This window comes from Spermophilus citellus (assembly GCF_964194105.1).
Source record: "Spermophilus citellus genome assembly, chromosome: 2".
Taxonomy (NCBI): Eukaryota; Metazoa; Chordata; class Mammalia; order Rodentia; family Sciuridae; genus Spermophilus; species Spermophilus citellus.
The window spans coordinates 5,506,570-5,520,333 of record NC_138183.1 but is presented as its reverse complement, the minus strand read 5'-3'; the positions used below and the strand labels follow the sequence as shown (position 1 = coordinate 5,520,333).

At 64.1% G+C, this 13,764-nt stretch overlaps 1 protein-coding gene across 1 annotated transcript in view; it reads right to left on the bottom strand.

The window, feature by feature from the left end:
- FIBCD1 (fibrinogen C domain containing 1) overlaps positions 1-13,764 on the bottom strand; it is a gene marked incomplete at its 5' end in the record, with an annotated part of 29,247 nt that overhangs the window by 2,998 nt on the left and 12,485 nt on the right. Inside the window, 2 exons of the mRNA XM_081274627.1 lie at positions 1,465-1,561; positions 13,462-13,598. Coding sequence (XP_081130753.1) covers positions 1,465-1,561; positions 13,462-13,598 — 234 coding nt within the window. The remainder of the gene's footprint in view (positions 1-1,464; positions 1,562-13,461; positions 13,599-13,764) is intronic.

Genomic DNA, 13,764 nt, shown 5'->3' with positions numbered 1-13,764 from the left:
CCCATAACTCAATAGGAAAAGCACCCAGGAGAAGGTGCCCAGCCGGCATGCAGAAGCAGAGGGCGGCCACACCGGGAGGCTGAGGCCGCTGGACTTGGCATTCTTGTCAGGCCCTAGCTCCGCAGAACTAATAAAGGCCCCGCTTTAATGCTTCCTCCCGCACCTTCTGCGGCCGCTGATAGATTTCAATTAAGATGCCGCCGAGCAGCCAGGACACCAACGCAGCTCCCAGGTGGCGGGTGGCCGTGTGGGGACAGGCCCCTCCCTGGACGCCTTCTGCTTCGGCTTTGTACACCCCTTAGATGGAGTGGGCTGGGGCAGGGCCTCATGGCCAGGGCCTCTCCACCCTGCCCGGCTTTTCATTGGCTCAGTCCAGGGCGAGGTTCAAGGGCATGGCTGGGGCGCCCGACCCTACACACACTGTGACAGGTGCCTCCATCTCCCTCCTAGGTGGACGGAGGTTTCAGGAGGACACTCCGCTGGGCAGACAGCAGGCGTGCTGTGCAGGGTGGCACCACCCCCTCCCCGGGGGGTCCCTCTGATAGTCCAGGTGGGCTGGCCTCTGCCCCTGCTCCTCCCCTGGCCCCAGCTCCCCAGGCGTGAGGGAACCTGCTCGGGCCCCAGAGGACGCCCCAGAGGTGTCTGTGACACGTTTCAATGTAAAAACAGCCATGGGAGGGGCTCAGGGGGCAGGCGTCCTTCTGGGGGTGAAGACCCTCCCTGGGGTGGTGGCGGCGGCTGCAGCGCCCGCAGAGGAGCCACAGAGCACCATTGGGCTGCTGTATGAGTCACGTCGACCCCAGCCCCTCCCCTGGAGCACAGGCCGACCGCCCAGACCCAGGACCCAGGCTCGTGATTATTGGTGAGAAAGAAACTCAATAAGGTTCCCCAAAAGTTTAGAACACAGGGAGTTTAAAGGAGGTGCTGCACCAAGTAATGACAATAAGATCACCAGAGCCTCCTGCGCACTCCTCATGCCAGGCACGGACGAGGTCAGCCAGCGGCTCTCATGCTTGGCCACCCCAGAAGGTCACTCGGCACTGCAGACCCCAGCGGCAGGCTGTGCCAGGTGTCCCTAGTCCTCCTGGTCCCACCCTGACATGGGCTCTGGACCTGTCATGGCTCCAGCAACCGGGACAGTGACCTGGTCCCAGGGTGCCCTCAACAGACCAAGACTCCCTCGTGCCCTGCTCCTGGCCACTCCAACAGCGGGGGGCAGGGATGTGACACCCTTCCCTCTCTGTGCAGCCCAGGAGCCAGCCCACCACTGACCACACCTCCTCTGGCTCCATTGTCTCAGGCCTCATTCACTCCCTTCTAGGTCCCTTTGCCAGGGACACCTGTGAGTGGCCTCAGGCATGCCAAGGCCAGGGGACCTCAGACTGCCACCCACTTGGGAGGGGCCGGCCCGGGCCGTGCCTGTGCGTGGGGAGAAGGCCCAGCAGGCCGGTGGGCGGGTCTCACCTAGCCAGTGCTCCCCGGTGAGCTGGCCGAAGCCCTCCCGGTACGCCTCCCAGCCCCGGAAGAAGTTCACGGAGCCGTCCTCCCGGCGCTGGAACACCTGCAAGGCAACCGTGGGGTGAGAGTGGGCACCTGGCACTCAGGACCCCCGCCCCCCACTGCCCAGGCGCCCCTTGTCCTGCCCCTGGCTGGGGGCCTTGGGGGCTCGGGAGCCTCGGGCGGGACTGCCCGGCCCAGGTCAGGAGTCGCCGTGGAGAAGGCCCAGCTCCAGGCCCACCCTGCCTTGCTGGGGGCTGGGCCTCAGTCTCGCCCTGGCCAAGCAGAGGGGAGGGACAAGCCTGATACCTTTTTTTTTTTTAGCGCTGGGGTTTGAACCCAGGGACCCTTAACCGCTGAGCCACCCCCAGCCCTCTTTATATTTTATTTTGAAGACAAGGTCTCACTAAGTTGCTGAGGCTGGCTTTAAACTCTCAGTCCTCCTGCCTCAGCCTCCTGAGCCGGGGGGCTCACAGGCATGTGCCACCGTGCCCAGCTCTGATATCTTTCTCCAGATCAAAATGAACAGGAACAGAGAAACAAAGCCCATTCTGTTGTCAGACGGTGCCCCCCACCTGGAGCTCGCCTCCCCAGCACCGGCCGCAGCTCCCTGGGCCAGGATCCTTGGGGGCCTGGGAACCCCGAGCCCAGGGCTTCTCAGGGGGGGACGTTGAGGCCACGCAGGGCTGGCTGCGATCCAGGTACCACCAGCCCCCGAGCTGCCTCTGTTGTTTCTTTTAATAACATTCTTGGTTTGGGATCTGGAGTCCCACCGGTTAAATTGCTTTGAAATAAGGACTGCGCTGGCCCGGGCCGGAGCTGCCTGAGTGTTTACAAGATCGCTGACAGCCCTTCCGGCCCCTCTGCCTTTCTGTTTAACAAGCCTTTTCCTGCTCATTGGCAGAGGCAGCCCCCCGCCGCCCACCTGCCTCCATCTGTGCCCGCGGCTGACGTGTTAGAGATCTGTCGGTGGTGCCCGGGAGCTGCCAGTTTCATTACTAAGCAGCCTGATTTCAGTGGCTTGGAACTGCCCGAGCGCCAGGGCTGACCGTGGTCTCTAGGTGAGCAGCAGCCAGATGTGCTGGGTCCGTGGGGACGCCTCAGTCAGGGCGTCTGGGCTGCTCTGATGTCACAGAGCAGGGGGAGAAGACACTGTCTTTTCTTGCTCCACTACCTCCAAGCTGGTCCAGCCCTGAAATTTCAAAGTCCTCAGGAGGGACCAGCTGGGGCGGAAGGAAATTCAATAAGGCTCAGAGAGATCTGAGGAGCGGCAGAGAGACATATCGATGGCTACAGATTGGGACCCTGAGCACGCGCCCTTTGAAAGGCCTAATCCTGGCAGAAGCTCAGGCGCTCCCCCGAGAAGGCGGCGGCGGCTGAGCCTGTTTCTGCCGGAGGGCGAGCTGAAGGGGCCGTGGGGCTGGGTGCCCCCGGGAGGCCCTGCTGGCACCGGAGGTGACTGGGCCCTCAGTGCGCCCAGCACAGAAGGCGACACGGGCCAGGCCGGGAGCGTGGCGGTTGAGGATCTGGGTTCTGGAGCCCTGGCTCTGCAGACGGCTGTGGCCAGCCACTCCACTGCCCCAAGCCTCCGTTTCCTCCTCTTCAAAACGAAGATCCTAGTAGGCCCCTCCCCCGCCAGATGACAGGCTGTGCTCAGGTCTGGCGTGAGCAGGTGCTTGGTGAAGGCCAGCTGGACGGTGGGCATTGGGTAGTACAGGCCTGGCCATGTCCTTCCTGTCCTTCCTCCTGCTGCCCCTGCCTTGGCCGGCCGTGCCCTTCCAGCCTCCAGCCCTCTATGGCCTTCCTTGCGGGGGCCCGTCATGAGCCCTTCACTCATGAGCACGGCCATCAACCCTCTCCCTGCAGGTTTGGTGCCAGCCACGCAACTGAGTCCGGCATGAGGTCGGGACCCTGCCCCCAGGCCCCGGGGCAGAAGAACAAAGGGGCAGGGTCTGTGCCCGGGGACCTCCCACCCAGGCCCAGATCCTGGAGCAGGAAGAGAGCAGGTCTGCCCAGTGGGGTGCAGTCGTGGGAAGGAGTCCCAAGCCCCAGGGCCCCCTCTGTCCCTACTCCCTGAGCCTCAGCCCCGACCCCCACCGCAGGGGGGTGAGACAGTAGGTACCATCGCCGTCGCCTGCCAGCGCTCCTCCTGCCTTTGCTCCTGGGGCTCACCCACCTCTGCTGGGCGAGCTGACGTGCGAGGGCAGGGCTCCCGGTCGCTCCCCCAGTCCCACTGAAGGGGTGGAGACAGGGCAGTGCTGGGCGCTGGGCCAGCAAGGCCCCTTCTCCTGAGTCCTTCTCCCCAGATCCACATTGCTCACCAGATCCCTCCCCCGGCCCCACCTGGGGCTCCATGTCCCCCCCCCTGCCCCTGTCACAGCAGACAGAAGCTGGGACACTCCTGTCTCAGTGGTCAGGCTGGCAGAGCAGGCAATGTCCCCCATGCCTCATCCCATAGCCCAGAGACAGGCTGAACCTGTGCCCTGGAGGCCAGAGCCTGAAGCAGGTGTCCACCATCACTTCCACTCCACCTGGCAGCACTGGCTGGGGCTCCGCCTGGCCCAAGCCTCGGGTGCCAAGAGCTGTCCTCGGCCCCTTCCCCCTGCCCTCTGAACTGGGTGCTGGTCATGGGTGTGGTCCCACCACCTCCTGGGTCCCACCTCCTCCTGGGCCCCACCACCTCCTGGGTCCCACCTCCTCCTGGGCCCCACCACCTCCTGGGCCCCACCACCTCCTGGGTCCCACCACCTCCTGGGCCCCACCACCTCCTGGGTCCCACCACCTCCTGGGCCCCACCACCTCCTGGGCCCCACCACCTCCAGGGCCCCACCACCTCCTGGGTCCCACCACCTCCTGGGTCCCACCACCTCCTGGGCCCCACCACCTCCAGGGCCCCACCACCTCCTGGGTCCCACCACCTCCTGGGTCCCACCTCCTCCTGGGCCCCACCACCTCCTGGGCCCCACCACCTCCAGGGCCCCACCACCTCCTGGGTCCCACCACCTCCTGGGTCCCACCTCCTCCTGGGCCCCACCACCTCCTGGGTCCCACCACCTCCTGGGCCCCACCTCCTCCTGGGCCCCACCACCTCCAGGGCCCCACCACCTCCTGGGTCCCACCTCCTCCTGGGCCCCACCACCTCCAGGGCCCCACCACCTCCTGGGTCCCACCTCCTCCTGGGCCACACCACCTCCTGGGTCCCACCACCTCCTGGGCCACACCACCTCCTGGGTCCCACCACCTCCTGGGTCCCACCTCCTGGGCCACACCACCTCCTGGGTCCTACCACCTCCTGGGCCCCACCACCTCCAGGGCCCCACCACCTCCTGGGTCCCACCTCCTCCTGGGCCCCACCACCTCCTGGGTCCCACCACCTCCTGGGCCCCACCACCTCCTGGGCCCCACCACCTCCTGGGCCACACCACCTCCTGGGTCCCACCACCTCCTGGGCCACACCACCTCCTGGGTCCCACCACCTCCTGGGCCACACCACCTCCTGGGTCCCACCACCTCCTGGGCCCCACCTCCTGGGCCCCACCTCCTCCTGGGCCCCACCACCTCCTGGGCCACACCACCTCCTGGGTCCCACCACCTCCTGAGTCCCACCTCCTGGGCCACACCACCTCCTGGGTCCCACCACCTCCTGGGTCCCACCTCCTGGGTCTCACCACCTCCTGGGTCCCACCACCTCCTGGGCCCCACCACCTCCTGGGTCCCACCACCTCCTGGGCCCCACCACCTCCAGGGCCCCACCACCTCCTGGGCCCCACCTCCTCCTGGGCCCCACCACCTCCTGGGCCCCACCACCTCCTGGGCCCCACCACCTCCTGGGCCACACCACCTCCTGGGTCCCACCACCTCCTGGGCCACACCACCTCCTGGGTCCCACCACCTCCTGGGCCATACCACCTCCTGGGTCCCACCACCTCCTGGGCCCCACCTCCTGGGCCCCACCTCCTCCTGGGCCCCACCACCTCCTGGGCCACACCACCTCCTGGGTCCCACCACCTCCTGGGTCCCACCTCCTGGGCCACACCACCTCCTGGGTCCCACCACCTCCTGGGTCCCCCCTCCTGGGTCTCACCACCTCCTGGGTCCCACCACCTCCTGGGCCACACCACCTCCTGGGTCCCACCACCTCCTGGGCCCCACCACCTCCTGGGTCCCACCTCCTGGGTCTCACCACCTCCTGGGTCCCACCACCTCCTGGGCCACACCACCTCCTGGGTCCCACCACCTCCTGGGCCCTCCTCCCGGGGTGCCATCAGCTGGAGCCAGCACAGCCCCCGCTTTCTGCCTCCACCCCATGGAGGATGCTGGACAGAACGGCTCACATTCCTGTCAAAGTGGTCAGCTCGACACCAACTTAGAGACACATCTACGATGCAGGCAGAGTGGTAACCCCTGCGACCCTCCCCTGAGGGGCTGAGACACGTCCATCCGTGACACGGATTTGGTGAAGTGACTTTTTGACCCAGAGAGATGCAGCTTGTCCCTCTCACACGCTTCCGTCAGAGGTGGGTGCTTCCTGAACCGGCATTCACCCCGTGCACCTGATGATTGCTCTTGGGTTCTGCTCTGTGCTGCTCCGTCTGGTCGCCACCCATCAAAGTCGCTCTCACACTGCCCCTGGGTCAGAACCCTGGGAAGCTCTGCTGGGGGCTGCCGGCCTCTGCTGCGGGCGGGCCTCACTCACTGGCTCCAACACCAAGTGGCCCGGAGCCCACTGCAGCTCAAGGTGGCCTGAGGAGTTCCGAGGGCCACAAGCAGCCCCAGGTTGTCAGATGGCCCCCGGGCCCAGGCGTGTGGGAACCTTTGTCTGCCTCTGAGGACCACGGGCCCCCTGCTGCTGCGGCTGCAGACTTCTGGACACCAGCTGGACTTTGCAGGAGGGGAGGCTCCAACTAGAGGAGACGCCCCAAGGAAGCAGGTCAAAAGTGGGGTGTCCACCTCCCCGTGCTCAGGCGGGAGCCCGTGCGGGATTCTGGGGGCCGACGGGGGAGGGCCAAGGCAGGGAAAGGGAGTCAGGCTGGTTAGTTTGGAGGCTGAAGCAGTTGCTGATCCGGCTCCTGGGCTTCTCTGGGCTCCGGCTGGAAAGTGACTGATGCAGAAACACGGCTGCCGCTCAGCCTCCTGGGACAGAGCCACGATGGGAAGACACACAGAGTGTTTTCTTGGTGCGGATTCTCAAAAGCCAGCCGCTCAACGCCTTGGATGTGCCGCCAGGGGGGCTCTGCCAAGGGAGCGCTCGGCCCACATGGCCCTGCAGATGGTGCTGTGCCATTTCAAAGGAAGCAGCAGCCACGCTGGGGTGGCTGGCGGTCCCTGCTCGTCAGCCAGGCCAAGGGACGCAGAGATGCCCCTGAGCTTCCCCAGCCGCATGCTCGCCGGGCCCGCCCCAGTGGGTCCAGGCGCAGCAGGGCCACCTCAGCACACAGACCCTGCACCCTGCTGCTCATCTGCCCTGTGCCAGCGCAGGGAGCTCCCCCCAGGACACACGGTCTGGGCTCCGTGGCCACCACCCTAGCATCAGGCCAGTGCCTCAGAGGATGGCCACGGCCTGTCCCGCCGCAGCCGTGAGGGGAGGTGTTGTGCTTCTGGTTGGAGACCAGGACCCCAGGGCTCAGGAGGCCAGAGCAGAGGATGACAATGCACAGAGGGGAAAGGGTGCCCTCGCCTGGTTGGGTGGACACTGAGCCTTCGGCCTCGGGGCCACCTCTCAGTCCAGGAAGCACACTGAGCTGGCACCAGGGGCTCTGGTGGACAGGCCAAGTCTGGCTTCTCCCCTGCAAAATAAGGGCTGCTGCTGGGTCCCACGCCCGCTCCGCTCACAGGACGAGTCTGGCCCTCAGCTGCTGCACGGGGGACAGTCAGGGCCCAGCTTCGCCCGGCCTGCACGTTCCTCTGGTCCCTGTGCCTGCCTAGGTTCCCCCGTACAGCTGGGATTCAGACGGGGCCAGAGAGCCAGGACCCAGCATTCCTGATAATAGTCACCACAGGGCTTGCTGGGGGCTCAGAGTGGGCGTGGACCCTCTGCCGGGGCAGGTGTGGTCTGGGAGGATTTCCACGGAGGAGGAGCTTGGCTGGACCTTGCCAGGTGGCCTGAGGAACTGTGGCCGGGGGCTGGGGTAGGTGGGTCCAAGCCACTTGCGACTGGGCAGGGGTGGTCTCTGTGCCTAGAAGGGTCCCCAGGAGGCAGTGTCTGGGATTTTTCCAGACTATAGTGAGGCTGCAATGGGAGACGCTGGTTCCTGTCCCTAAGGGAAAACGGACTTGGCCGTGTGAGTTAAAGCAGGCCTGAGGCTCTGCCCACGTTCCTGGGGCCACACGGCTTTAGACTAGTCCTGGAACCGTCCCAAGCCTGAGTTCCCTTCTGCAAGCCCTTCCTCCCCTGCAGGGTTGTGGAGAAAATGCAAAAAGCAGACCTGCAAACAGGCGGCACACAGTAGGTCTAGCCAACGCGGGCGCCTCCCTGTGGAGCCAGGTGCGTGCCCAGGAGGAAATGGGGCCCACTCTTTGTTTTGGACTGGAAGTGGCACCCCCGGGCCTGGCACCTGGCCACCCTTCCCAGGCTTGGCAGCAGCGCCTGCCAGTGTCTGGCAAAACACGGCTCAGAGCTGCCATTTATCAAACGCAAGCCGCCTCGGGGCCTGCGCTAGGCGCCTCACGTGCGCCATCCCATTTGCGTTAGAAGTTTGGAAAATCCAGGCTTCGCAGGGTGGAGGCTGCAGGCTTCCTCCACGCAGATCAGCCAGGGAGCACGAGGGTGTTGGCTCTGTCACCTCGGTCATTAGTAACGCGAGTGAGCTCCAAGGACGCCTCCCCAGAGCAGCACGTGGGCTGGGTGGCAGGGGACATGGCAGCCCACTGACCTCACAGCAAGATCCTGTCCTCTGGGGCAAGGGGGTGCCACAGCTGCTGCCCCGGAGGGCAGGTCCCATCCTGCCTGGTCCCTGCAGCCAGCCTCCCCTCACAGGGCCAGCCTGTAGCCCTGTGCTAGCTGGGGAGCCCCTGGAAGCTTTTCATCTCTCCTTGAGCCCGATCCGCTGCCAGGAGCCTTTGAAGTCCTCCAGGGGCGAGCAGGATTCCCCTCCCGCAGGCGGCGGAGCTCCAGTGGAGGAATGTGGCTGTGGGGAGGGGGCTTCTCTCACAGCAGAGCCAATTAGAGGCACATCTGAACTGGTGACCCATGATGGAAACGCCTGGCGGAGCGGCTGCTGAGCAGGTCGGGCGTGAGCTGCGCAGTCCCTGGTGTGTGTGGTGGGGGGGCGTGGGGGGCTGTGGGGGGCTGATCCAAGCCAGGGGCGGGTGCAGAGCCCAATCAACCCTCTGCTGCAGGAGGTGCTGAGCTGGACCCACCTCGGTGATCATGCAGACAGGGTTTGGCAATTAGGCCCGGGTGCCAGCACCGCCCCGGACAGCAGAGTGAGTGGGCCCGGCTGTGCGGCCCAGAGAGCCAGGGCAGCTCCTCCCTCTTCAGGTCCCCTCCCCACAGCTCCGGGGGCAGCCTGACGCCGACGACCCTGCTCGGGCAGCAGCTCTCTAGGGTGCCCATTTAGCAGGTGAGGAAAGAGGCTTGGAGGGGTTGGTCGCGCTGCAAGAGGCACTGGCTGCCCCTCATCTGCAAGCCTTAAGGGGCACAGGGGCCACTAGAGGGTGTGATCAGTGGCCACGGAGCTCACCCCTGAGTGCCTGAAGGAGCTCAGAGACCTGCCCAGGACGGGCCCAGGCTGGGCCGGGAGGAAGCCCCGCAGGTCCCCAGGCAGCCGGCCCCCCTTCCTCCCTCCCCTGCCTTCCTCCGCCTTTTCTCCTGCAGGTGAGTGTCCCACTCAGGAGGGGCCTTGAAGTGACTCCTGTGGAGAGAGGCCCAGCCACGGCCTGCAGCCACGTAAACCCCAAGGCCACCTTGAAGCATCTGCCCATCCGCTCCATATCCTCCCTGACCCCAAGGAGCCAGCAATGGCCTCGTTGGCACCTGGCAGCTCCCATTGTCTGCAGTGAGCTCGGGGCTGGGGACCCAGGCTCTGGCACCGCTGGGCACGCCTGCCAGCACCCTGCGCCTCACCCTCAGGAGAGGTGCCCAGCCCTCCCAGTGCCCAGCACCATGCCTGGCCCTACCCACTGCCTCCCACCCGACCCTGGCCCAAGCCCCCTTATGAAGATGCACCAGCCACACGGAACCGTCTAGCCCCAGAACAAACCCCGTCTTCTCCCCACGGAGCCCCACCTTGTTCCCGGCCACAGCTCTCCAGCCTGGGTTTGGGGCTCTCCTCAGCTCCGACAGGTCAGCCGCCTTGTCCACCTCCCCCCAGGCCAGGGCTCCCTCCTTTTCTTATTCCCTGCTGGTCTCTGCTCTTGGTGCTCAGTGTTTAAACACAGGAATGAACGAGGCCCACCGAGGGACAGTCACCGCCACTGTCACTCCCCGGTTAGCCCTCAGGTGGCCAGGCCTGCTGGGGGGCCGTCCTGCCGGCCTCAGGGACTAACAGGCATATTGTCAATGCCAGATGGGCAGTGGCATGTGGACGGTAATGTCCCTCAGGCCACGCCCTGTCCCCACCTGCTCCTAGGCGATGGTTGGAAAGTCCAGCCCGGTCCCAGGCACACAGCTGCAGGTGTCTGTCCTCCAGGAAGGAGTGTCCAGTGCTGGCACTGGTGGCCAGGCAGCCAGGACGTGAGGCCTGATGAGGACGGATGGGACGAGGGTCTGCAGAGGCAGTGACCTGAGCCCTCTAAAAGCAATTGAGCTTCCAAGAGATTCCTTGTGGCAGGGAGGCCGTCCTACAGATGTCCTGATGTGCCTGGGAACAGATCGCTCCTGACAGAAACTCAAATGGATATCAATGTCTCCTCAGCACCTCTCGGCGGGTCCCAGCCTCGCTCGCTCCCGTAGCCCCGTCCAGGTGTGGAGGCTGGGTGGGCGCCACAGGGCAGAGCAGGATGCTGCTGCTCCGGCACTCGCCTCTCAGGCCCCTGAATCCCAGGCCGTAGGAACCACAGGCCCAGAGCTGATCAGCCTCCTCAAGTGCAAGCCACACAGCACCTCAGGCGCCGTCCAGCCTGTCCTAACCCTTAACTCTGATTTCTGGGCCCGGCCCCTCTCCGTTCTGCCTGCAGAGGGGTTCCCAGAAGCAAACGCCATAACTCAAGATCTGACAGTTACGCAGCAGAAGAGCTTTTAACCCAGACACGGGGCCATACCTTCAGAGCTCTCTGCTTGCAGACGTGTGGAGATGCGGCTGTCGGCGGGGTCTGGGGGGATTCTCTGCTCTCACACGGCTCCTAATGGCAGACTCGGCCCTGGCCGCTCACGGCACGTCTCCCCACGCTGCGCCTCTGCTGACCCCTTTCAAAGCTGACCCGCACCGGCCTCCCCTCCCCTCCCGCCGGCGCTGCCCACAGACCTCCCTCTGCTCTGCTTCCAGGTCACTTGTTTCATGTGATGTTAAACTCTTCCCTGGACACTTGTCACCTGGACATCAATACGCCGAAAATAGTCAGCGCCGAGCTTCTTGGGAGGGACGGAGGTGCTCTGCCCAGAGACCGAGTCCAAGTCCAAGGTCGGGGACCAGGAGAGCGTCCACCTAGGCTCCCTGGAAGCAGCTGAGATCCATCTCCCCTGGCATCAGGTCCCCATCCCTGTCCCCTGCACTGCTGCAGATGCCCTCCTGGTGGAGAGTGAGGGGCAGGTGGCCAGTGCCTGGCCCTGGGCAAGGCTCACAGTCACAGAGAGGACCGAACGGCTTCCAGGCCGTGTGCAAGGTGCTCTGGGCACACCTGGTGCTCCAGGAAGCTCATCTGGACCTCTGGGCTGTCCTTCCTCATCCTCCCAGGCTCGGCAGGGCCAGGGCGATCCCCACCTGAGGCCCCTCAGGGCCCTCGCAGGCTTGGAATCCCTGCTGTGCAGCCAAGAAGCAGCAACAGAACGACCTCTGGAGAAAGACTGAGGATGCCCCCGGCCTTGCGCATCCAGCACTGCCTGGTGGCCCTGGGGCGATGGGGTCCTCACCAGGCCAACCGCCCTGGCCTGGGAGTCTTGCTGGCTGAGTGGCCCTGTGCAGGTTTCTCTGGCCTCCCCCGTCTCCCTCCAGCACGCTCCTTTCCTGCCTAGGTCAGTCCCTTTCTGGGGCTTGCCTTTCAAAGGTCTAAGTGATGCAGGAGGAAACAGAAGCTCAGAGAACTTAAGAGACTTGCCCAAGATCACACAGCAGGACTGAAAGCCAAGCCCAGGTCTGTCCTTGGATGACGGAGCAAGCAACCTTCATGCACCTCTGCCTCTCTGGCAAAGGGGCTCCACCTAGGCCTGTATGAAGCACCTCTTCCCCTCTCTCTTCCCGCTCTCAGCAGTGATGCCCACAGCCAGGTTTGGGCACCTGAAACACAATTCCTTTCTCTTTATTTGCAGGGCCGCGGTGGAGCCCAGGGCCTTGCGCATAGTAGGTAAGTGCTCTACCATCAAGCTGCACCCCTGCCTTGAAGCACAATTCTTACCTGTCTTTCTTCTCTCCACTACCCTCAATAGCTCCCCAGTGTCTGTCTCAAGCCCACAGATTAGGACATCAACCACCGTAGCCGCGCCTCTCCGGCCTCGGGTGCCAGCTGAGTCCCTGTGCCCTGGGTGGGCCCCACGCTTCCTGGCTCCAGCCCCTGTCAGGCCACCCTCTTCCTGGGGCACCTTCTCTTCCTTCCCACACTGAGCAGCCCCACCCACCCGTAAGGCGATCAGAAAAGCCCCTCCCATAGAAGCTGGCTCAGGGCACGCAGCCTTTGCTGCGGGACTCTTCCCAAGCCCGAGACTCCAGCCTTCTTGGGAGGACAAAGCCTTCCTCATCTCTGTGCTTCCCCAGGACCAGCAGAAAGCAGTTACTCAAAAGTGTCTGTTCAACTGCAATTAAATGTGACGTTGAGAAGCCCTAAGGAGCCTGCTCTCCGTGACTAAGTGATGTCCCAATCACAGTCGGCGTGTGAGGGAAGGGTGAGCCATTTTCAGGGCGGCATGTGGGGAGGGTGGTTCAAGTTGTTCACTGCTCAAGGGCATCTGGCCAACAGGGCAAACTCACCAAGCCCAGCGCCCAGGGGCTCAGGTGGGAGGAGACAGGGCGTCCTCATTAAGGAAGGGACGTGCATTTTTCAAATCTGCACAAAATCAAGCAATGGCCAGTGGTGCCTGCGAAGGGGCTGGGGTTCAGGGTTGGGATGGAAAGCTCATTCCCCACGGTCGAGAGTGGCCAGCTCGACCAGGCCTGCTGCCTGGCTCCTGCCGCTGCCTGCTCCTGGACAGCAAGCGAGCCGAGAAGGATTTTGAACTTTTTAAATGATTTTTAAAAAATCAAAAGAAGAATTTTTAAAATGTCCTCTGAATAACATTTGGGGAGGAATATGTGAGCATTTTTTGAAATTCAAATTTCAGGGTCTACAAGTCTTGTTACTGGAGCGAAGCCCACCAGGCCTTTCCCTTTGGTCTCCTGGATTCCCGTACAGTGGCCACCAAGACAGAGACCTGGTGACCTCAGCGCCTGCACTCCTCCTCCCAGAGGAACTTCAGAGGCACTGGTAACTGTCCCACCCCTGTCCCTGGGTTGGGACATCCCATTGCTCCCATGACCCAACCAGGCAGGAACCAGGAGCTGCAGGAATCCAACGGCTCCTCACCAGGAAGCCATCCGCTTCACGTCCCCACTTTCCCTGCATACACCGCACAGTGGATAGCTCAGGAAGTCCAGCGCCCACGCAGCGGCCCTCGAGGTCCACCACCCAGCGGCTCCTGGAGCCACATTTCATCCCGGGACCCAGCACACCTCCAGAACCAGGGCGCAGGAGGCTGCTCCTGTCTGCTGCGGCTCCCTCGGGGCACGAGTCCCCTTTCCGGGTCCAGGTGTGGGTGGGGGTCAGGCTGGGCCAAGGGCCGGGGCAGGGCGGGTCCCAGGCAGCTGCTCACAGCACCAGATTCACATGCAGACTCACCGTCCAGCCGCCACCGTCGGTGCGCATGTCACAGTAGACCTGGAAGCCGGCGGGGTAGTGGGTGGGGAAGACGGAGTAAACACCATCGTCCTGTTGTCCACTGAGGAGGACGTCCAGGCAGTCTCGGGGCCGAGAGCCTGCCATGGGGAAGGCCCATCAGGTTGGCCACGGCCCAGGCCCATGTCCCCACCACCCCTTCCTACCCAAGCAGTCCCTGCTCTCTCTGACTTGTCTGTCCACCCCGCGATGCCACATGCAGCCAGGAGCAAGGGCCTTCGTCAGAACTTGGCTCCGACACTCTCT